The 25335-nt window shown below is 35.0% G+C and overlaps 1 protein-coding gene across 1 annotated transcript in view; it reads right to left on the bottom strand.

The window, feature by feature from the left end:
• The window catches only part of SLC12A2 (solute carrier family 12 member 2), a 97340-nt gene that overhangs the window by 24949 nt on the left and 47056 nt on the right, over window positions 1-25335 (bottom strand). Inside the window, exons 8-17 of the mRNA XM_037028452.1 lie at window positions 21521-21648; window positions 21327-21411; window positions 18502-18653; window positions 13659-13766; window positions 12488-12611; window positions 11164-11265; window positions 9542-9697; window positions 7909-8008; window positions 1845-1956; window positions 72-212 (exon numbers count right to left, since the gene is read on the bottom strand). Of these exons, the coding sequence (XP_036884347.1) occupies window positions 72-212; window positions 1845-1956; window positions 7909-8008; window positions 9542-9697; window positions 11164-11265; window positions 12488-12611; window positions 13659-13766; window positions 18502-18653; window positions 21327-21411; window positions 21521-21648 (1208 nt within the window). The remainder of the gene's footprint in view (window positions 1-71; window positions 213-1844; window positions 1957-7908; window positions 8009-9541; window positions 9698-11163; window positions 11266-12487; window positions 12612-13658; window positions 13767-18501; window positions 18654-21326; window positions 21412-21520; window positions 21649-25335) is intronic.

Genomic DNA, 25335 nt, shown 5'->3' on the forward strand with positions numbered 1-25335 from the left:
ATGAAACCTAGATAAGTTTTTGAAAGCTTACAAAAAGCTAACGTGTCATTTGAAAGGCATGAGAAATTCACCTGCATCAAGTACTGTGCTCCTTCTCGCAAGTCATCTGCATGTACTGGGGCATAAAAGCCTTTCATTTTGTTTTTAATAAGCCATCGCTGATATTTTGCTTGATCAATGGACATCTCTTTCATGGCTTGTCTTCGAGGCCCCTTAAAGGTAAAAATATTAATAATATCTTTAATTCAGAGGCAACCTCTTTGCCCTCTTCAAAGGCAACCACAATTACAAAAATCTTGCTGTTACATGGGCTTAGACAAGGAGCCTAAACATGAGGGGGTCAGAAAAGTACACACTAACAGCGATTCATTCTCATGACAGTAAGCTCCTTCCAATACTATGAAAAGATGGATGAAAACAGTTAAGGCACACAAGGGGTGCCTGTAGAAGGAAAAGGAAGAAAAACAGACTGAAGGACAAGAAGTTTTTGATATTAAATAAATGCAATTAGAAATTATTAAGTCTGGAGAAGAGATCATGTAGAGAAAAATAGCTGCCTGTTTTCCCGCAGAAAGTTTCCCAGCTTGTTTACTGTTTGCCCCAAATGTCTGAGTTATTAATATTCAGTAACCTTGAAATATCACTGAAAATCAAAATGAACTACACAATATAAATGCTTTTTCTTCATACTTCTGTTATACGATGAAAGACAGGTATAAAAGAAACGAGTTTCAACTTGCAATTCCATTTGATCCTTGTAAGCAACTCATAAAATGTATTATACACAAATGTATAAAGCAAAAAATCCCCGAATATAAGTTTAAGAGTATACCCTAATTACACATGAATAAGTAAAGGAAAAATATATCTTTCCTAGCAGAAAAAATGCCCCATTTTTAATTTCTTGTGCTCAAGATTCCAGCGTGAATTGATGAACTTGGAGACAAACTAGAAAACTCGACAGGTCCCAAGCAGGATCAGTGTTTCCACGTGTCCTTCCAGCACTACACACACATGCACACAGACACACAAGACACGGCTTTGACTTTGCTGGTCTTTAAGTGGAGGAGCAGCTCCAGCAGGGACCGAGACACGGCGTACAACACACATTTGTAGCGCCCCAACAAGATGAACAATAAGGCTTTGGAAGAAGCCAATCTGACAATAAATACCCCAATGTCTTGTGTAGAACAGGCAATCCATCACCTAGTGACTGGTTTCAATATTCAAGATGCCAAAAAAAACAAGACAAAACAAACGCCCAGGAAACTACTTTTGGATGAACATTTACCACTAGTTTTAGTATTCCTTTTTACTTGTGGTTAAAACAAAAATTAATGGATAATTTAAAAGGTGTTTCAACTTGGAAATTCAACATTGTTCTACTTTTTTTATATACTGAGTACTAGATATTTACCATGATTTATCTATCTCCTTCAACCTCCTTTTTCCTTTTCTGGTAAGTAAACATTTCTAGTGTTCCCAAGACTTTTTGAGAAATATCAGTAAGAAAAAAGACATACTGAATTTCATTTAGGCTCCTTAGTTTTCAATAAGCTATTCTGCTTAGCCAAACAATGCTACAAGGGCAATGTAGTTTGCTAAAATCTACTAAAAATAAATAAGAAAAACAATTAAGGTTCCAAATTCTGATACCTTTTTAGAAATAAGGTTTTAAGAGAGTGAAGCAGCAAAAATATTTTGGCAAAAATAACTACCTTTTAAAAAGCTCAACAGATTCTTTTACCTTCCCCAATTATTTCAGATCTAGAAAGCCCCACATCGTATAAATTATACACACAGAGTGAAAAATGTTTAATATAGAAAACAAAACAAACACTTACCAGATGTACATGACCACAGATCATCAAACCAACATTTTTTGTGAAATCATGAACAAGATGAAGTAAAGCTGGGCGTGAGTTTGGAGCACCTGTCATAACAAGACACTGTGGCCTAATTTAAGATTAAATAGAAAAACAACATTAGAGTTTAGGTTTTTGGTAACATGGACATGATTTTAAGTTGTTTCTCTAAGAACATTTATTAAGCTAGAATCTCATTTGTGGAATTGTCCTCAAGCCACAGGCCACAGGATTCTCATAAAAGATGCCTTTTAACCATGGTCTTCTGATATATGAAAAATGCAGAAACAAACTTCTGGGAACAAACATCATGCCAAATGTTCTTCGAAAGTAATAGAAAATATTATACACTGAGATCTGGTAGGTGTTACAGAAAGGACCATACCGGTTTAAAAATATGTAATAGCTCTTCATCTTCTAAAGGTAATAAACACTCCAGTTCTTTCACAGGTTTTTCACAAAACTTCCTGACAGCACGGCCCTACAAAAGCAGGTCACTGTCCTTAGCTTGATCACGTCCTAATAACTTCTACTGTGTGATAGTAGCCCTCTCTAATCCAGCTTAACTTTCATGACTGTGATGAGTAAAACCACCTATGGCTCAGAAAAGCCTTCCAAGGCTTCTCTTTGAACTAAAAATTTTAAATCTAATTAATTCTGGGTAGAGCCAAAATTGAATTAAAATGTCTTTGCAATCATAAGACAGTGGCATGACTTTCATATTTATTTTCCCCGACTACAAATGGAAATCAATCTTCAATGAAAAAAATATTCAGGTGTCTATTTTATAAGTTCAAAAAGATAAGCAAAATTTCTTTAAAATAAGAATTTATATAATTAAAACAACAAAAAGCAAATAGACTAAAAATTCTGCCTTAGTCACCAAATTAATTGTTAGGGTAGTTACTTATAAAATAAGCACGAAAACCTAAATGAAGACTGAAAAATATACTAACATTCATAATTTTAGCAAGCTATCTGAAAAACCAATTCTGTCTGGGAGAAACGCTTTGGGGCAATCAAACGTGCAGTCAACCCATACGGCCCAGACTGCGAACACAGCTCACTGTCCCCATCTGCGCTTTATCTGGTTGTGTTGGCTCCCCACCTACAGATTACATTTCCTAGCCTTCCTAGAAGCTAAAAATAGCCCTATAACTGATTTACAGCCCGCATGATATTCCTATTTCCAGGTCATGTCCTTTAATAAGGAAACTGGCCATCCTCCAAATTTTCCTTTCCCTTCCTGTGGATGTGGTAATGACATTGACCACATGGATAAAAACACCTCCTAGGGAATGGCAGACTGAGAAGATACAAGGAATGTGGAACGGAGCAGGTGCAACCAATATGCCATGAACGAACATCCATCTATCTCTTAAATAACAACGTCTGTTATTTAGCCACTGTCTTTTTTCAGCTTTTTGTGATAGCATTTTAACCTATACTCAATATAGCCTATTACTATGGGAAATTAATTAGTGGTCCCCATCTTTACTACATAGTAAACATAGCACAAAGGCTACATAATTTGGTATAGTCTTATCATACCAAAAAAGGTATGGTGCAAAATATACTAGGGATGACTGAGTAACAATGACAGAGTATGAAAGAACATCTGCATTCATTGTAACTCCTTCCTCAAAAGTTTCCATGATATAATGGGATCTTTTAAGCCACAAAACCACAAAAATGTAAAGAATATTTACAATTGGATATAATAATATTAAAATATTAAAAGCTAGAAAATAGATGGAAGAGCGATACAAGATTTTACAATCCAGAAAAAGGCTAAATCCTAAATGAGTATAAAAGAAATCTGTGAAGCTACCTGATTTTACATTTAAAATACAATCCAAACGCCGAGGTGGAGTTAGAGGCAGCAGATGCCTCTAGAAGTGGTGGGGGCAATGTGTTAAAGAAAGTAAAATAAGAACTGCCTTAAGGTTTTCCTAAGAAGCAACCAGACAAAGCCAAATTATTTCCATCACTCTGTTGGGCGACTGTCCCTTGTCCCTTTCCACCCCTACCAGGCCAGGACTTATTGCTGGAGAGGGCCGCTGCTCTGGGAGGCACTGGCAACAGCTGAGGGCAGACACCGCTACTGTAAATGCGGAAGTCAGGAGAGCGTGCAGAGCTCCTTTCCCACTTCGCTCTCAGAACGCTGGTAGCCAGGGGTTTAGCAACAAGCAGATCAAAAGATTCTTTTTTGGGAAATCTAGTGAGATCAAAAAAAGAAAGCCTTTAAGATGACTAACCGTATTTTGCTGTGCATAATGCACATTTTTTTGCCCAAAATTTTGGGGGAAAAATAAGTATGAGCATTATACATGGGTAGTACTAATTCTGCATCTATATGAATGTTTTTAATCCTTTTATTTATGCTTAACTCTAGAAAGCGATAATGACCTACATGTATGCAAAATAATACCCTGGAATACAATAATCGGCTTTGTTTCTAAATATAAATAAATATAGCTTAAATTAAAAAATTAAAATGAAAGATTTTTCCTGAAAGCTTGGGGCAAAAATGTGGGTGCACACTGTACATGCAAGTGCATTACACATGGCAAAATATGGTAAATTTCTCAAAGGAACCATCAAGGCCACATCAATCTACATTAAGGACTTCACTAACAAGCCCTACCCACCAATGTACAACTTCCCTGGCCAAGGATCACAGATACTTAAGAAAAGGCTAAATCTAAGAACCCCAATTAAAGAAACAGGAAACAGTGAGAAAAACACTTCAAGGACATAGAAACAACAAAGTGAAGGAAATAAAATCTTTCAGCAATTTAATGAAGGCTGTGATAGTGATAAAAAATTAAATGAGAAAAAAATTATTGACTTTAGAGAAAACAAAGCCATACAGGAAAGAAAAAGGAGTCATAATTTACCACATGACTTAGCTCTGAATCATCTTTTAAAGTTATAAAAAATACTAGGCATGATCTAATCAAAATAATGTGATTAAAATATTCTGGGAGGATAAGTTAAAGGGAAGAGTGAGAGTGTGTGGTTGAGTGCATGTGGATGAAAGATATCAGCAGATAAAGACTAGAATTAAAAATCAAAGGACTTCCGCCAAGATGGAGGCATAGGTGGAAACACTGCCTTCTCCCACAACCAAGTCTGAATACAACAAAGGTTTAGTAAACAAAGACACAGCCAAAGAACATAAAATTGAACTATACGGACATCCGACAACAACGAACCATTTAACCGGGACCGGTAAGGGGGGCAGAGCCAGCAGCGGAGCAGGGTCCAGCAGGAAAGATCCCCCGACTGAGGCATGCAGGCAGCCCGGACACAGTCAGGGTGCGGGGCAGACTGACCTTGGTGGCACATTCGCGCACGGTGAGACAGATCGCGCAGGCCCCAGTGGGCGAACCCAGTGGTGGAGGGCTGACCACAGTGGCACATTCGAGTGCAGTGGGACGAAACGCTCGGACCCCAGTGACAGTGGCAGCTGCAGCGGCAGCGGCGGGAGGCAGCAGGCGGGACCGCCATTGCTACTCTTTGACCCCGCCCCCACGTACAGTGTCACAACCCAGCGACTGAGTTGCCTTGCTCTGGTGAACACCTAGGGCTCCGGTCCTGATATGTAACAGGCACGAAGAGTCCAAAAGATGGCTCAAGAAGAACTCAAAGCCCCAGAGCCCATAACTCTAAGCGACCAAGAAATAGCAAGCCTCTCAGATGCACAGTTCAAAACACTGGTAATCAGGATGCTCACAGAACTGGTTGATTATAGTCACAAATTAGAGGAACATATGAAGGCTAAACTAATTGAAATGAAGGGAAATGCACAGGAAACCAACAGTGATGGAAAGGAAACTGGGACTCAAATCAATGGAACGGACCAGAAGGAAGAACGAAACATCCAACCAGAAAAGAATGAAGAAATGAGAATTCAAAAAAATGAGGAGAGGCTTAGGAACTTCCAGGACATCTTTAAACGTTCCAACATCCGAATTATAGGTGTACCAGAAGGGGGAAAGAAACAGCCACGAGTGGAAAACTTATTTCAACAAATAATAAAGAAGAACTTCCCCAGTCTGGCAAAGGAAATAGACTTCCAGGAAATCCAGGAAGCTCAGAGTCCCAAAGAAGTTGGACCCAAGAAGGAACACACCAAGGCACATCATAATTACATTAGCCAAGATTAAAATGAAGGAGAGAATCTTAGAAGCAGCAAGAGATAAGGAGATAGTTACCTACAAAGGAGTTCCCATCAGACTGTTAGCGGATCTCTCAAAAGAGACCTTACAGGCAAGAAGGGCCTGGAAAGAAGTATTCCAAGTCATGAAATCCAAAGATCTGCATCCAAGATTGCTTTATCCAACAAAACTTTCATTTAGAATGGAAGGACAGACAAAGTGCTTCACAGATAAGGTCAAGTTCAAGGAGTTCATCATCACCAAGCCCTTATTATATGAAATGCTAAAGGGACTTATCTAAGAAAAAGAAGATGAAAAATATGAACAGTGAAAGGACAGCAAACACACAGTTATTAACAACCACACCTAAAACAAAAGCAAACCAAGAGGACAGCTAGATCAGGAGTGGAACCATAGAAATGAAGAACACATGGAGGGTTAGGAACAGGGGAGTGGGGGGAGAAGGTACAGAAAATAGCATAGATGGTAGGTAGAAAATAGATAGGGGGGAGGGCAAGAATAGTAGGGGAAATATAGAATCTAAAGAACTTGAGACACGTGGTTATAAACTAAGAGGGGGAGAATGGTGAGGGAGGGAGTGTGCGGGTAGAGGGGAATGAAGGGGAGGAATAGAACAACTGTAATGGTATAATCAATAAAATATATATATTAAAAAAAATCAAAAAGTGTAGCAAGACAAGCATGTTTAGAAATATGAAGCAAACACTAAATAAGTGTTGAAAGTAGTTGCCTGTGGCATGAAAGAAGCAGGAGTACGAGAAGTAGGGAAAACACCGATGTTAGTGACAAACCTAACTTCTTCAAACTATGTGAATGCGTAATTCTGATGAAGATCTTAAAAGCCTTACTGGCATAAAATTTTTAAAAAATGTTCCTCTCATTATAATAAACCAAAGCAACAGGTTCAAAAGCAAATTAACTTTGATTGTTGAATACATATGCTCTCAGTTCTGGGATACAACTTTTTCTGTAAAGAAATGATTTTTTTTCTACCATACTTGGTACCAACTATCCACAATGCAATTAAACTCAAGTTTTCCTACGAGGGCTCTCATTCCTTTTTAATCCCCCCCTCCCCCCAATTTCTCTCTACTCTAAAGGTGCAGATCTGTGGTCTCTGGGGACTTTTCATTTGAGAAAAAAGAGGACTTGTGGGTCAAAACAAGTAACAAAAAGAATACACCAAAACTTTTCTTACTTGGAGAAGTTTGGTAGAGCAAGTCTTTTCTGGTGATCATCCATTCCTAAGGTTCTTTAAAACACATTTTCCCTTTTGTTCTACTGGCAAACACGGAACATATTTCTGCATTTACTGCGCAGAAGCCAGTAAGAGGTGATTCTCATGACTACACAAAGTCACCTGTTCACAGCCAGGTGTGAACAGTATGAGAATGACCATCTAATGATCTGTTTTTTTAAAATGACAAATGTACTTTTAACTAAGTTTAACCTATAATTTCTAAGGATATATGTAAGTGAATAATATCACAATAAATTACAAAATAAAGCATGTCAAAAATCTTTATGGGTTTCACAGTTAGTAGTTATATAGTAGTTACTTGACTTCAGTGGCCAGAGAGGGAGAACACTGTTCGTTTGATGATACCTACCATTTAAAAGTCTCCAGACAAGACCTCTGAAATGCTCACATTTTTGTAAGGCAGAAGAAAATTTATCTATTTGTAAAATTTGATAACTAAGAACCTCAACCTTGATCTTAAATGAAATGCCCATGTCCAACCAAAACAAAAAATAATATTCTATGCTTTTAAAGAACTTTTCATGAAATGTCAGCATATGAACAAGTAAATAACTGATTGCCACTAAGACGAAATGCTTCTGTGTTACCCATCACTTACCGGAAGTTTTTCACATGGTCTTCCACTCCAGAAAGACGAATGGAATGCTGCAGTGCGGTCAGGTAAGTCAGGGCTTGCGTGGAGGATCCCCAGTTCACATCTGTGGGAAGACAGCGTTACACAGCAGAACACCAATGTAACAACTAATCAATAACCAGTCTGAGACACAAAGAGAAGGAAACAATGCTCACACATTTACCAAGTCAATTGCTAAAATAAACTCTTATAGTGGAACTTTTAATAGTTCAAGTTCACAGGACAACATTAAGACAACACTAATATACACTGTAACTGCATTTAAAGAAAAAGTACAATGGAAAAGACTGAGATGACAGGCTGCAGATATGCTATGCATGCAATTCAAGAGTCCTTCATAAGTAAAGAAAACATTTTTAAATTAGTGTTTATATAGCCAAAGGTTAAAAGGGAAAGAGGCAGCTCTCCAAATATTAAGAAGTCCTATTTATAGTACTTAACAGTTTTAAGTTATTTGAATTGGCAAATTTTTCCCCTTATTGAATAAACAGCCTGGACACAAATGTTGATTTTAGGCATTTGTTACTTTAGAGATGTAATAGGCACATTATAGAAATGACTGCTCCTAAGATGGTGAAAATAACACCTTCTTTGTCCAGTTCATTTGTAAGGCCAACACTCTAATCCATACTACTTCATCACGTAGTATTAGAATTACAAAATGCTTCCTCACGGTTTTAAATGAGTACCCTGCAACTACTCTTGTAATCTCTCCCTAATCTATTCTATTAGGACAAAACTTTTCAGCCCAGTACCACTCGATCTTTCTTCTGTGTTACAGGTTACCGTAGTGAATAATGGACCAATCCTAATACATCTTAGCATTATCTTCTTACATGACAATATACCAACAGTTACCAGTAAGATACATTCTAGGTAATCTTTGACTATTTCCCAGTTAAAGCATGTTTGTCCAATTTTCCCCGCCACACAGTAAGCTAGTGGGAAGGTACTATGTCTTCTGGTATTTTGTGAATTCCGCTGTACATATGACAGTAGGTACTAAGACATGGTAGGTAACGCATACACACATGCTTATTAAGATAACAGCTATCGCAGGATTAACAAAATCTAATCCTTTCAGAGAATAATCTTAAAGCCTATATTGAGTGCAACAGAATGTCAACAATATAAATTTGTTTTTTTTCTACAAATAGGATTAAATTTAACTTATGGGTAAAAATGGAATTCCATAGAATAAAATGTAATTGTTTTATTGAAACTACATGTATTTGGAAATAAAATATTTGAAGTTTTATACAAAGTACATTTTAAATATATAAAAGATGAGCCCTGGCTGGAAAGGAATAGCTCAGTGGATTAAGTGCAGGCCTACAAACCAAAAGGTCACTGGTTCAATTCCCAGTCAGGGCACATGCCCGGGTTGGGGGCCACGTCCCCAATAGAGGGCACGTGAGAGGCAACTGCCCACTGATGTTTCTCTCCCTCTCTTTTTCCTTCCCTTCCCCTCTCTCTATAAATAAATAAAATCTTAAAAAGTAAATAAATATATAAAACATAATGCTTAGTTATGAAAAACAGCAAAGAACTTCTAGGTGTTTCTAGGTTGAAATACTACATAGAAAAGGTTACTGACCTGGTTTTTTGTAGGTAACATAAATATATAGCCCAAGGACTATCACATACGTCAGCAGTGCAGCCCACCAATTAATGACAAACATCACTATGCAACAAAGAATTGCTCCAATAAGTGATATCCACATATTGTAATATTTGAATGCAGGACGCCATCCTAACAATAACAAATAAAATACATAAATAAAAGTCATACCTCATCTGCTTTGACACTAGTACATATTCATGTACAAAATAACTTTCTTTTTGGCTGCTATACAGAAGAGGGCTTTAAATATTAAGTGTAAGGCTATATGAAACAGTAAAGTCATAGACCATTACTAATCACAATTAAATTTCACAATTCTTGATGGCCATCAAAAGGGTACATCTATTTATTTCCACATTATTCTATCTTACTAGTTCTGTATCCAATAAACACTTTAGCGAGAAGTGTATGTCAACCTATCCCAGTGAATGCTAAAAACCAGAGAAGTTTTTTCAAAAGAAGTTGAAATTGAGTCCTTAATAGTATGGTGGCTTTCTTTCCTGATTTTTAGGATGAGATATACCCATATTCTAATCAATACAAGAAGAAAATATTCTTAAGAATTGTTAAAAATTCATCCATTTGCTAAAAAAATTAATTATAGAAACATCCTCCTAATCGGTGAAGTGTTTCTGAATTAAGCTTCACTCTAAAAAATGTTGAAGACAATGCTTTAAAATGTCCATTCATAGGTGGTTCCACAGGCAAACATATTATTTTTAAATCATTTCAATGAAATTTACAGTATTTTAAAAATTAAACTTTTAATTTTGAGATAATTACAAATTCACACAGAGTTATAAGAAATAGAGAGATTCCAGGTACTTTTTACCTTGTTTCCCCCAATTACAATGTCTTATAAAACAATACTATAATAACACAACTAAGATATTGGTATTAATACATTCAAATTAAATAAGAGTCCAACACAAAGATCCCTTGTGTTGCCCTTTTAAAGCTGTACCCACCTCTTAAATTTATATTCTTAGATTTGAAAAAGAATTAAGCAAATCTGAAACTAAGATACTTGTTTTTTTAAGTTTCCACACTTTATTCTTTCCTATTCCGAGTGATTTTTAGATACCTATATGGAATAGTGCTTTTGTTCCTTCATTTCCTTCCCTGATGCCCAACTAGTATCATGGTTTATAACAAAAATTCCATAACAAAGGTATTTCCTGTTGATCAAGACCTCCCTCTATATTAGAACTCCATAGAACTCATTGTGTAAGAAATATTTCTGGACAGGTTAACTGGGTCATAACATTCTTACAAATGAAAGAGAAAGCAGCTAAGTAAGCAATAAAAACAAACAAACAAACACAAAAGCAAAATAATTACTTCATAGTGCTGGTCAGAATTTGGGAGTAATGCTATCTTAAATGATGAAAACAAAACAAAACAATGAATACTGCCAGTAAACTTCATGACAAAGAGATCTTTGAAGACTCAATCTGACTCCACTACGAACACACACTGAGCATTAATGAGTGACTCCCACACATACCATTTTAAAAATGCACTCAGATAATTTACTTCCTCTAAAATCAAAGGCATTAGCATATTTTTAAAACTTTTTAAAAGTAAAAAATCACCTGGAGATTTTGCAAGTGATGCATGAAATACTGAAAAATTGATCAGTGCATAGGACGCAAGGAAGAAGTTAGAGATAATTGGAGCAATAACATTCAGTTCAGCTGCAAAAGAAATAAGGCATATTTACTGATGTATTAGGACAATTTTAACTTTTCAAAATTCTGAATTATTCAAACCTTTCAATAATAGCATAATGGTACTCCTATATCAACCGTCCAGATTTAAAAACTTCTTGCCATATATACTTCATGTACTTTACTTTTCAGAAATCAAATCTTATGAATAGTTAAAACCCCCTGTACACATCACTTTCCCAAAGCTGGTATATGCTTTTTCTAATGCTATATAGTTTTACTACAAACATATATATAGTCAATTAGCATTATGTGGTATTATTTTGGGTGTTTTATAAGTTACATAAATAGTATTATATATATCATTCTGCAATGTGATTTTACATTTATTTGAAGTTCATCCTTATATGAAACCAAGTTCATTCTTTTTTCATTGCTGAATATTACTCTGCAGTTTCATTGTTCCATTGATAAGTATTCAGGTGGCTTCCATTTTTTAATATTATAATTAATAACACAAAATATTCCTGTGTATGGGCACACATCCAAGTTTCTGTAGGGTACATACTCCTAAAGAGAATTGCTGGATTGTGAGAAACTTTACTACATATTTCCCACTTGTTCTCAAAAAGCAGCTACACCAAATACATACCTAGCATTACATGAGAGTTAGTTTCCACAATTTTCATTAATCAGACCTTTAATACAAGTGTAGACCCATCAGCTCACAGTGATCAGAGCCAAAGTGCCAAAGAACAGATGAGCAGAGGCCCAACTTTCAGGGGAGACTCTGAAATCCTCCTCTTTATGCTGTTACTGTATTGGTTTTAGGGACAAGAACCTAAGAGTTCTTTTCAGCCCTAATGGGGACTGAAAATATGACCCTGAGTGGTGTGGCTCAGTGGATTGAGAGCTCGCCTGCCAACCAAAGGGTCCAAGGTTCCATTCCCAGTCAGGGCACATTCATGGGTTACAGGCCAGGTTCCCAAGTAAGGGGCCTTTGAGATACAACCACATATTGATGTTTCTCTCCCTGTCTTCCCCACTCCTCTAAAAATAAGTAAAATCTTTTAAAAAAGAAAATATGTACTGAGTGCTATTATTTGCAGTATTTTTTAAACACTCATTTGATTAAAAGATACTTAGTATAATATGCAAAGTAACAATGTTTATTATTTAATCATTTCATGTTTAGAGCTAATATAAATGCACCAAAATCTACATTAGCACACTATTTTTTTTGACTAACCAATTAAGATGAATCCAAGTGCAATTAAAAATGTTAAGATGTAACCACGAAGAGGTTCATTATTTTTCCCATAACCTTTAGCAAACATCTGGAAAGCTGGGTAGATGTTGTCTTTACATAGAGCCTAATGAAGAAACGTAAACAATAAGATAAATGACACATTTGGAGAACAGGCACACAACTTTGCTTATAGTTACAAGAGGTGAATCAGGAATGAAACCCATGTTTCTAATTCTTTTTCCTCTTTCTTTTCCCTGCCCCACACTGCTTCACCTACAAACTGCAAAGGAGATTCAAACATTCCGAGAATTAGAAAGGGTTTAGAATACCAGAAGTTTTTATCCACTTTACCCTGTCCCCATGCTGAAATTCTTTTTTGAAGAAAGAATCAGAAAAGCAGGCACAGAAATAGAAGACATTTGGAAGCTTCAGAAATATAATGGAGATGTGACCTACTTTAAATCAAGTCCAAATGCTACACTTAAAGCAGATAAAAATCCTAATTATAGAACTTAATCATTTTGTTAAAATACTGAAAACTGTTTTAAGAAATATATTCTATATCTTTACTGCACTAACTGGCTACAACTACAGCATTAAGAATGAAGCTACTAAAATCAACATTTCATTGATTTGATTTAGTAATAAAAATATTTTCTATTCAGTGTCAGCTGTTCATTTCATGCTCTTTAAGGGGCAATAAAATCTATCTCAGTCATCATTATACTCTGAGTACCTAACCCAGTATATATCACATAGGAGGCATTCAAATATTTGTAAAAACAAAACACTTAGGTCAGCCTCGTGCTAATGGAAACAAGAGACTTTAATTCTCCTGATGTATGGTCCTGGACCACACTCCTTATCCTTGGTGAGACATCATGAAAATTTATTCTAACAGTATGTTTAAATAAAGCAAAAAATTCATCACAACTTCCAGAAATAGAACTCAAAGGCTACATTCTGACATTATGTAAATATACAGATGTTTATGTAAATACATGTATTCCTATACATAAAATTAAATATACCAGTCTTGATTTGTGTGTATATATATTATATATATATGGGATTGACAAAAGCAAATAATTTTAAAGTATTTACAATCCCAGATTAAAATATATTACCTTAAATTCCCCTTTAATAAAGCATGTAACATTAAAATGCTTACCTGAAATATTTTGGGAGCACTCACAAGAGATGCTAATGCAGAGGAAAGAGTGGCTGAAAAGATGCCTGCAGAAATTAATGGGGCAAATCCTGACACCATGCTCATTACCTTAAAAAATAGTGGTGAAAATGAAAAAAATAAGTCATAAAAAAAGAACACAATGTATCATTATTATTCTAATACAGAAGACTAATATTAGGGAAACCCTGATAATAACGAACAGTAAAAACTTGTTATATACATTACAAATTCAGAAACAGACCTACCACTAACCTTGACCTTTAAAAAAATATTTTTATTTTGTAAAATTTCAAAGATGTATACTGGCAGAGAAGAGCATATGGAAGCAGCAAGCATCCATCACCCAAATTCAGCCATGACCACCTCAGGGCCAGCCCCACATGACTATGCATCAAACCACAGATACCATTTCATGCATAAATATTTCAGTGTATATGTTTAATGGGTAAGAACTTTTAAAAACTGCAATTGTAAAGCCACTATCACAGCTTAAGCACTAAATAAGTCCTTTTACAGCACAAAATAACCAATCAGCTTTCAAATTTCCCAAACTGTCTCTTTTCTCTTGCTTTTCAAAATATGTTTGTGCAAATCAGGATCCGCAGAAGGACTATGCTTTACATTTGAGGTGTCTCTTATAAGTCCTTTTAAATCTACAGGTTTACCCTTTCCTTTACATGTTACTATTTTTGTCATTTCTCCTATAAACCCCCCCACTCATGATTTTGATAACTGCATCTCCACTATGTTATTTAATCTGTTCCTTTCACCTCTATTTCCAATCAACTGCTAGGTAGATCTTGACAGTTATTCAGAGTAAAGTACAAATTTTTTGGCAGGAATATTTCAAGGTGATTTGATATATTTCCGCTGGGAAGACTTTCCTTTTTAGAGGTTAAGATAATTGTTGGGATTGTGGTTACGTTTTCTTGGGGGGGGGGTGTTGTTTGATTTTTAAACAATACTCCTTAGAAATAAATGTAAAAATATTTCCAGGTAGAATGATCTATGTCTAGAATTTATTTCTGAAGTGGGAATTACAAATAAGGCAAAATTAGCCATGCATTGATAATTGGTGAATCTGGAACACTTGTATGCTAGATACATTATATTGCTTTCCCTATCTTTGGACATGTTCAAACATTTCCCATTGGTGAAGTTTCTTTTTTTTTTAAATGGATAGATCATTTGGATCATGAGAAGACAAGCAGACAAACCCAAACCAAGGAGTTCAGTACAAGATAACTTGCCTTAACTCTTTAAAATGTCAGCATCCTAAAAAAATAGGCCAGCTTGGAAGTCCTCTAGATTAAAAGATTTTAAAATAACAAGGTAACTAACTGCCATGCATGATCCCAGATTGGATACTAAATGTAGAAAAAACAACTATATAGGACTGCATGTGACAAATGAGGAAATATGAATATGGAATATACATTTTAGATGAACAGTATTTCATCAACATTAAATTACTTAAGTGGGATCATTGTATTGTGCTTGTAAAGGATGTTTAAAATATTTCAAACTGACTGTCATGTTACACTGTCTAAACTTTTTTCTTGTATACTCATGACAGGTGATTTTTAAGTGCACCTGCCCACACCACGTTGACTGTTTAGCAGTTTTTGACCAAAACCAGCAGGAGCCCTGTGCCCCACCCTCCCTGTTCACACAATCTCACACCAGTGATTTAGTTTTTTGTTATTTCCCTGGATGAAAAAAGTCCTCAAAGGGAAACATTTTGCCGATGTGGGAGAGATGAGACAAAAAACAGCAGAAGCACTAAAAGGCATCAAAATTGATGAGTTCAAAAACTTTGGAGCAGTGGTAAAAGTCTTGATAGATGTATTGCTTCAAATGGAGAGTACCTTGAAAGTGACTGAAGTTTAAACATCTAAGAATAAATACACAATTTTTAATAAATTGCAGGGGTTTTTTAGTTCCTCTTCATATAAGGTGGAGTAAGATAAAAATGAGCAGACTTCATTTCTATTACATACACTTATTGATAGATGACAGAGAATTCCATGCCTATTTTCAATGACCTCAAAGTTAAGTAAGTGCCAAGACAGGAGATAAATGAAGAAGTGGAGAACAGAAAATGCAATACACTGATGGATTAAGGCAAAACTGACACCCGTGACATTACTTACAACCATAATCTTTCACCTTCTATGTTTTGAAGAAAAAATTGCATTTTCTCTTCTTCCATACCTCAAATTGAGGTCAATAATTTTCCCTGTTTAGAATATGGAAATACTATTTGCCAGCTTTCCTGTTTTGTAGTTACATATTTATACAATAACTTCTACACTCCCTACCATTTTATGGTAAAATTTGAGTAGCAACAATCACGATAACATCAATAGTGCTAACATCAGTGTTGCCCACAATGCATAATGGAAACAACGCAGAAAAGGAAAAGATGGTTTTGTTTCTAAAGAAAAGAAAAAGACAAAAGTCTAATAAAAGTTAAAAACATAGCAAATACAATGGTGAAATTCTGTGTGTCAGATTTGTGTGTGTGGATGATTTAGAGTTCAAGAAAATCTTCAGGGCACACGGATTTTGGACATACAAAAAGGAAGAAGGAGTTGCATTCTAAGCAGAGTGAAGCACCAAATAAAGGAAGAGGGAAGAGCCTGCATGTACCCCTGCAGACGCACACAGGCACACGGGGCCTGGAGTCCAGTCCCAGTAGAAGGCAGTGGTGTGTAAGTTTGGGTATGAAGTGCTTGGACCGAGAGCACAGAAGCTCACATTTTGTTTACTAAACGAGGGTAAGTCACAGTTTCTGAGAGCATGTATGCTAAGAAACATAAGAATATATATATATAAACTATAAGACAAATAAGGAAGACCAAATCACTTTTTTCCTGAAGTACTAAAAGTCAAATAAATATACGTACAACAGCATTATAAAGTGTGGCTTTGTATATATTTCATGATGGAAACTTCAACTTATATGCCCCTCAGTTATGTGCTACCCTTCATTCTTCATTTTCAAATGACTAGCAACTTATATTTTCATAGGACTTTTTTCACAAGTTGCATCACTTGACAAAGCATTTTTTAAAAGCTTACTTAAATTAGAAAAGCAGCTTTATGTATACAAAACTCCTCTTTGCTTGAATGAGTCCATACTAGACTTGATAAAGGCAACAACACACTTTTCTATTTTAAGGCAGCAGTACAGAAATTTGATTGGCATTTCAGTCACTGGGCAGAGACTAACATTTGTGCCTTTCATACACAATATCAATGTCAGAATTGGCCTGAATTGTTAGCTGCACATGAATAGTTTCTTTCATTCCTATGATTTTGCCTAGTCTTGTGACCAGCAAAAACAAACTTCTGTTATATAAGTGGGTTCAAAATTTAAAACGACTGAAAATGCAGTTAATTGCTTGAAGGTATACAATAGAAAATAAAAATAATGTCATCAAACATTTAAGTTCCAAAATTTTGTTATAAAATTTGTATACTCTACATAAAATTTATACTGTTCTGAAATATATTAAATCCTCACAATAACCGTTCTGCTTATTGTGTTTACATAATACTGGGAAAACACTAGAAAGGAAAACTTTATTTTTTTTACTTAGAATTAGTAGCTATCTATCGTAAAAATTTACCAAAGAATATTTTGCTTTAGTCTCCTGAATCTACTACATCTTTGTGTGAGGTTCTTCCTAGTATTCTAAGACTTATCAAGTAACTCTCAAAATTATCCTCTAAATTTTAATAATTTCTTCTCCCTTTATATAATCTGTTCTCGGTTTCTAAAAAACCTATTTTTATAAAGAGTTCATTTCATTTTCAGTACCTTATAAAGGTAATAATAAAAAAGTAGGACTGATATTCTTCAAATATTTGCAATTACTAGCCTTTATATAGTTCATGCAGTTTAAAAGTTCAGAAATGCTTAAGCATCCATTAAGAATTTAATTATACTGTTAAGTAGTGGTTTATCACAGCATGACTATATGGGCCATATCTAATTAAATAACACTACTGATAGTGACCAATACTTTTAAAGAGGTATTTGTGCTTAAAACCATTGAGACACCTCTAATTAGAAAACAACTCATTTCAACTAAAATGTATTTAAGTTGCTCAAAATAAAAATTAGATACTTAGATGTGTATTTAAAAAAATGTTACTTGTGTGACTTACTTGGATTCTGAAAATTACGCAATTGCTAATGAAAGAAATCAAAGAAGATCTAAGTACATGGAGAAGCATACCGTGTTCATGGACTGGAACACCCAGAACAGTAAACACGTACATTCTCACACTGACATACAAGATTTGTTCTCGACAGAATAAAAACGTAAGTTTATTCTAATATTTAAATGGAAAAGCAAAGAAACTAAAATAGCTAAAACAATTTTGAAAAAGGATAAAATGGGGAAAAAAATTGATCAACCTGACTTTAAGGCTTATTACAGAACTACAGTGATCAAGATGTATAATACTGGTAGAGGAACAGACTCACAGAGCAACAAAACAGAGTCCAGAAACAGACCCAACAAATACGACCACGTGTGAGGCGCTCCCAACGCATCCTGCCTTTCTGAAACAGTGTGCTACGTATATTACACTCAAAGTGTTACCCTTGCAGGTGCTTTTGCTCTTCAATGGCTTCAGATTTTACTCTCTCATATTTTTCCATTTGTCCAATTAATTACCTACAGTCTTTTAAAAAATATATCTAGGTATACTGTAAGAACAGCCCTCCTTTCTAAGTTTTTATTTTTATTGTGATTATTATTCTGTCCTCGATAGTAGACTGTGTATATAACATAAATTTGATGCTCACCTGGAAGTTGTTCATTAGACCATAGGAACAAGGACTGCTTTCACAATAAGAAAAGTCAAAGTTTAATTTGCAGGCTGCAGATGTACAGTTTGTTAGCTCTGTTACAATAGTGTCATTAATGTTCCCGGTGGCATCCCGCACAACACAAGAGCCTGAAGCACAAGTGACAATAAGAACAAATAATATAGCTAGCTTTTACATTCATTTCAAATTTATATATATACACCATAAAGAAATTTTGATACTGACTACACATATACCTCCTTATAATAGCACACACACCATTAACAGTTAAGATAGCTTTACATGAAACAGAATTTGGAAAGCACCATTTTCCTCAGTGTTTAAATTGTGCAGTGGAACCTTAAAAAGAGTAGTTATGTACTCTTTTGTACACCTATACACTTAAAAACCTTGGAAATGGTTGTCTATAAATGGTGTATTAGGAAAACTATCTCCTGGCCTATTTGGTTAATACATCCTTAAGCAAATATAAAAATCATTTGCTGGGAGAGTTCCAAATGGCAGAAACATTTTCCTGTATTCCAAATATTTTATATTTGAAACCTGCAAAAGCTCAGACTTCAAGTAACATTTTCTGTACTAGAAAACAAGTTGAACATTGATGAATTATAATTCTACTTAAACCTTTGTCTCTAGTAAGTCTATCGTGATATTAAAACATATATGGTATCTGAGAAATTTCTTAAAAATATCCTATGGGGCATACTGAATGTGTATAGATGACCCAAGATTAATCACGTACTGATAGTTCTTGAAAACTTTTTTGAAGCTGGGTGACAGTTGTTATAGTAGGCTCATTAGAAAATGCTCTCCATTTCTGTGCAAAATTGAAAACTCCCATAATAAACATTTTTAAAGTTTTCTTGAAGAAAGCACTTTTACTTCTGAAGTATTTTAATACAACTATCTTACTACATATGAGGTAATATAAGCATTACAGGAAAAAAATTTCACAATAAAGAGAAAATTAAGTTTGAAAGGCAGGATATTTTAATGACTGGACAGACTTTACATAGTTCTTTATTCTTAAATTTCTTCATCTAACTTTCATTAAATGTTTGCAAAACCACATTTCCTTAAAGGCACTTCTGAAACCACTGGGGAGTGGAGGGGAGAACCGAGCTTTCTCTAGCCCCAAAGCAGGTACACTTCTATGTGTTTCATATTCCAAAACATGTTTTGTGGATACAAGGCCCCATTGCTCTGAGCTAGTTACAATGGTGCAGAGGCAATCTTTACTGGTTCAGCCACTGAATTACCGAAGAGAAAGGGCTACTCCAATTCTCCAAGGGCTAGTGTAGATAGAAAAAAGGAGATATGAAGACCCGTACTGTTAGAGGGTCAGATAAAAAAACAGAGAACATTTATCTGCTATAACAAGTTACTTTCCAATTTGAAATATATTCAGCTATATCATTCTTTAAAGTAACACCAATTCTCTAGCTATGAAACTAAATTTTCTTTGTCTTATGTATGAAATATACAAGAACGCTAGGTAGGAACTTTTAAGGGAACAAAAAAATTTAGTATGTTGGTAAGATTATAAATAGCATTAGTGCATTTGGTTTTTAAAAATGAAATTTATGTATGAATTATAAAGCTAAATAAGATTCAATTCCTTTTTAAAACTTGAAATTAGCCCACCACACGAATACTGAATATTAGCATTTCTAACTCTTGTTTAGTGATTTTTCAAAATTAGATTTACACAAATTAGCAGTGGAGTTTGTAAAAAGAATTCTCTGTCATTACTTCCCCAAAATGACTGACTATAAGGCAAAAATGAAATTTCTTACAGAAATACTACAGAAATCTTATATTCTATAGTGTGTGAATCTGAACTTCGTGATTTTTTAAATTGGTATTAAAATAAGATGGACTCTTATAGTATGCTTAAAACATTTAACTATAAAATTTGAACTTTATACAGTTTATGCATTAAAAACAATGCTTACATTTCAAGCATATATGTTTCCTGGGTAAAGTATATCATTTCATGAAAGTTGATAAATTTGAGACAATTCATCTAATCACTGTATGCAAATCCTATGTAAATTTTTTCTGGGTTAGAATGTTTCAATTAAAGAAATTACTCTTATAAATAGCCTATGATGAATTATTTTGAAAAAGAAACAAAAAACTAAGACCTACTTTGCCATGAAAACAATTTTTAAAGCAAGCACCAGTTATCCTTGGTAGTGAAATCTCTGAACTTCAATTTCGTCATCTATAAAACACTGATTTTAGAGACTGGATGACCACTGTCCTTTCAAGTTCTAAACTGCTGTGTGCCCATACATGCAATAAAATGGTAACACCATTCTGTTTAAATTACTAAGACTTTAGTAAGTGTTTTCATTCAATGTAGTATGTCCCATTTATCAAAATCAGCTTTTATGATAAAAAAATCCTAGGTACTGCTTAATGGTCTTGAAACAATCTTCATATAATATAATTAGGAGAAGGTATTAAATCACCATCATATATAAGAATATGCATTTCCTTTGACATATAAACAATATCTTCTATAAATATATCTGAAATTTAAGTTTGAAAATAAGACCTTATATAATTTTCTAATTTATTATAATTAACAAAATCCTGGAGGAGGTGCAACAGATCACTTGGTGATTATAGAAGATCACCCCTAGTTTACTTGAAACTGTTTTTTAATGAAAACATGCCACATCATGTCTTTTTTCCTGAAATATTTCCAAATTTAAAAATGTCATGAAACAATTATTCATACTATGTACATCATGGTATTTCTGAAACATATAAAGAAATGTAAGGTTATTTACCTACAGATACTGCAATTCCTACATAAACGACTGTAGTAATTAAAATGGCTAAGAGTGTTCCTTTTGGTATGGCTGACTGAGGATCCTAGAAGACAAGAAGATTTTTTTAAGTATACCTTTAAAAATAAATGATACGTATACCATTTTAATACATGATCAATACAGTGCTAATATACAATCAATATGGTACTTACTGCCAGATCACCTGAGATATTTGCTCCAGCCAGAATACCAGTTGCAGCAGGAAAAAAGATGGCAAAGACAGAGAAAAAAGTCTCTTCCTCTCGAAAATCTGGCCCAAAGTTCTCAGTAAATATTTCAGCTGTAGAGAACAAAATATTTTTGGCAATTAACAGATGCCAAATTAGACCATAATAATTTAGGTCAGGAGTAAATGATATGTATGATCCCTGACGTTTCTTCAGTTCTAATAACTGATAAACTCTTTAATATTTACTAAGTCACATGCTGGTATTCCTCTTTTCTTATATGAGGAAACAGTTTACAGTCAAAATGATTATTTGACCTGGGATTTCCCCTCCTAGTTTGTCTACCTTAATAATCCAGTTTCAGTCACCCCCAACGTGACTGTTACCACTAGTCCGCAGGTAAATCAAAGCGTGGATACCCCCTCAACCTCAGAAGTCAAAGAGGTAAGAACAGAGTTAGGAAAACAAAAGGGACATCATACTAATCTGGAACCATTTATCCCTTCACCCAACTTAAAAACTATCTGTGCAGCTTTCTCTACTTCCTAGTGATGTCTTGTTTGGTTTTTAAGGCTATTTTGGGGGCTTCCACATAATTTTAGCTAAAGCAAATTAGGAAAGGTCCTTTCCATTTCAAGAATAATGAAAGTTTCAACTAGTCCTGCTGTTTCTATCTATTCTGGTAGTCCTGACACTAAAACAACCAATTAACTTATTTATTCATCCATCCACTCAATATTTAAGTATCTACAATGTGCCAGGTCCTGTACTGAAGCCATCTAGTATGTCAAGAGATACAACAGCAAGAAGTGAGACAATGTTCCTACCTTTATGGAACCTAAGAGTATCGATGGGGAGCCACACAGAAAGTAAAAACACGGGTCATTAAGAACTGCAGTAAATGTACTGATGGAAACAGGGTAGTGTGATAAAAAATGAGGGAATATATTCATTGTGGTTACAGAAGGCTAAAGAGCTATAATTAAGGAGACGATACTCCGAAAGAGACTTTTCTGAGCAAGAATCAGCCAGGTGATGATTAGAGGAAAGATTACACCAGGAATAAGAAAAGACATTTATAAAAGGCCCAGAGGTAGGAAAAAGGCTTAGGTCTTTTGAGGAATTAAAAGAATGTAAAGCTCTTATATAGTGAGGAGGATAATAAAATCAGATTGGTGAGATCAGCAGGGGTGAAACAATGCAAAATTTTAAAGGTGTTTAGATTTTATCTAAATATAATGAAAGGCCAGTGTGGGCTTAGAAACATGCAAATGACATGATGTGATTAAGGTTTATGTGGATGCTGTGTGGACAGTGGACTGAGAGCATCAATATCTAAAGCAAGAAGACCAACTGGGTGATTACCCCAGTGATTCAATCTATGAGGGGAGAATAATATAGTGCCTGGAGAAAGATTAGAAAGGAAAGGGGCCAGTAGGAAACACTGAGACCCTGGCTTCTTCCATGTACTCAAATGGAAATTCTGAGGAGGACTAGGTAGGAGAGACATCGAACAAGCAGTTATGGTTAAGCCTGGAGTTTAAAAAAGAAATCCAGGAATAGAAACACGCCAGTCTCTTACAGCATTTGGAGCCACTGAGAAACACACCATCAAAGGACAGAATATAGTTAGAAGGCCCAGTACCGGACTTGTGCAACTCTGACATTTAGAGGGGAGGAAGAGGAAGGGTAACAGGAGTGACAGACAGTGGGACATAATACAAGAAAAGTATTTCAAGGAGAATGGGACAACTGAGTATAATGTTGCTGAGAAGCAGAGGACTGAAATACTACACACTGGATCTAGCACCATGTGGTAGTCGGCTTGCCAGACAGAAGGCAGAGAAAGGTTTTCAGTAAGGAAATAAAATCATTTGGTAAAAGTATGATGGGAACAGGCTATGCAGTCTCCAGGTATCCTACCACAGATTACAGACTACTTAATTACAAAGAAGAAAATGGCACCTTTACAATAACGAAACCTCTAAGGTATCACTTTGACTAAGTCATCCATATTAAAACCATTACTAATGAGGAAAAATGAACTCATGTGAGTGTCCTAGTGGAATAAATTAAGGAAAACATAGTGCTCAGGTAGCGTTCCTGGAAAACACAAATTACCCGAGTCTGTACAAACAAATCAGATGAATACAACTGGATGGAGTCCTCCGGAACAAATAGCCTGTACTCTCGACAAATATCAATATGAAAAATGGAAAAAGGCTAAGGAGCTGTATCAGATTCAAGAAGATTGAAGATTATGTACAAAACCATTTAAACAAAGAATGAAGAGACACGACAACTGAATGCAACACATGATCATAAACTGGATCCTGGAAGAGGAAGAAAAAGTTGCTATAAAGATTTTTATAGAGCCCTGGCTGGCATAGCTCAGTAGATTGAGTGCAGGCCTTCGAACCAAAGGATCGCAGTTCGATTCCCAGTCAGAGCACATGCCTGGGTTGTGGGCCAGGTCCCCAGTGGCGGGGGCGTGTGAGAGGTAACCACACATTGATGTTTCTCTCCCTCTCTCCTTCCCTTTCCCTCTAAAGATAAATAAATAACATGTTTAAAAAAAACAGATTTTTATAGAAACGACTGGAAAAATTTATGTATGGACCATATATTAGATATTAGTCTTGTGCCAAAGTTAAACTTCCTGAATTGTCCATTTCCTTATAGATATGTGCTTACATACAATGTTTACAGGTAAAGCCATAATTTCTGCAACTTTTCTCAAAAGATTCAGCAATCACGGTAATAACCATTAGATATTTATGAAGTGATAAAACATGTGGGAAAAAGATGGAATACAAACATATTCTTCATTTGTGAATCTAAGTGAAGGGTGTAAGGGATTTTTTGTATCAATTTTTCAAGTTATCTGTAAGTTTGAAATTATTCTGAAATAACAAATAAGTGAGAGGTACAGATTTGAGAAATTTGTCTATGAAAAGTAACTGAAAAACGAGGTGGTAACTTGGCTGAGAATAAAAGACAGGAGATGGCACTTTCAAGGATGGGAATTATTAGAGCAAATCCATAAGCTTATACGGAGGTGGGAGTTTTGATATACAGAAGCAAGTCAATTATAAAAGGATAAATACCTATGAGAAAGTAAAAGAACTAGGATCCAGAATACCGTAGAGGGACTGGTCTTTAGTGAAAGAGACGTACTTCTTACATCAGAAAGGAAAAAAACAGGAAAACATGAATCCCCCTATTAGGCAGCAATTTGAACTGCCAAGTTTAACAACACAACCTGTTTATTCCTCACACTGCCTTAGTATAATCAGAGGAGAACCAAGCAAAAAAGAAAAGTCACATTCCAAAGTGTGTTTAGATTTATTTACATCTGACTGAAATAGGCCCAGATGTGCTAGTTATATGCAATATAAATTATTACTTTTCTGCTATGTTATACTTTTACGAGCTGCCAAATTGGAAGAGGAGGGGGGAAAATACAGCTAGATCCTTTAGGAAATAATTGCAAGTAAATTTCACCAGTAGTGACAATTAGATGCAGAATGAACAGGGTTACAGAAGATAAAAACTGTCGAAAATTATCACACAATTAATAATGCAAACTGTAGAAAAACTTTAACTGCAATTATGCATAAACTAATATTCCTACTTACTTTCTGTCTCAGAAATACAACTAAAAGAATGAAAAAGACAGGTCAGAACAAAAGTTACCTTTCACTTATAAATTTCCAAAATTAGTAGAGAACTAAAGCACCTTATTTTCGGTAACACTGAGGTTTTTTTACATTCTATTATCTTTTGTTGCTAATAATGAA

The sequence above is a fragment of the Sturnira hondurensis genome, unplaced genomic scaffold, assembly GCF_014824575.4.
Source record: "Sturnira hondurensis isolate 20B ecotype Veracruz unplaced genomic scaffold, ASM1482457v3 Scaffold0001509, whole genome shotgun sequence".
In the NCBI taxonomy this organism is placed as follows: domain Eukaryota; kingdom Metazoa; phylum Chordata; class Mammalia; order Chiroptera; family Phyllostomidae; genus Sturnira; species Sturnira hondurensis.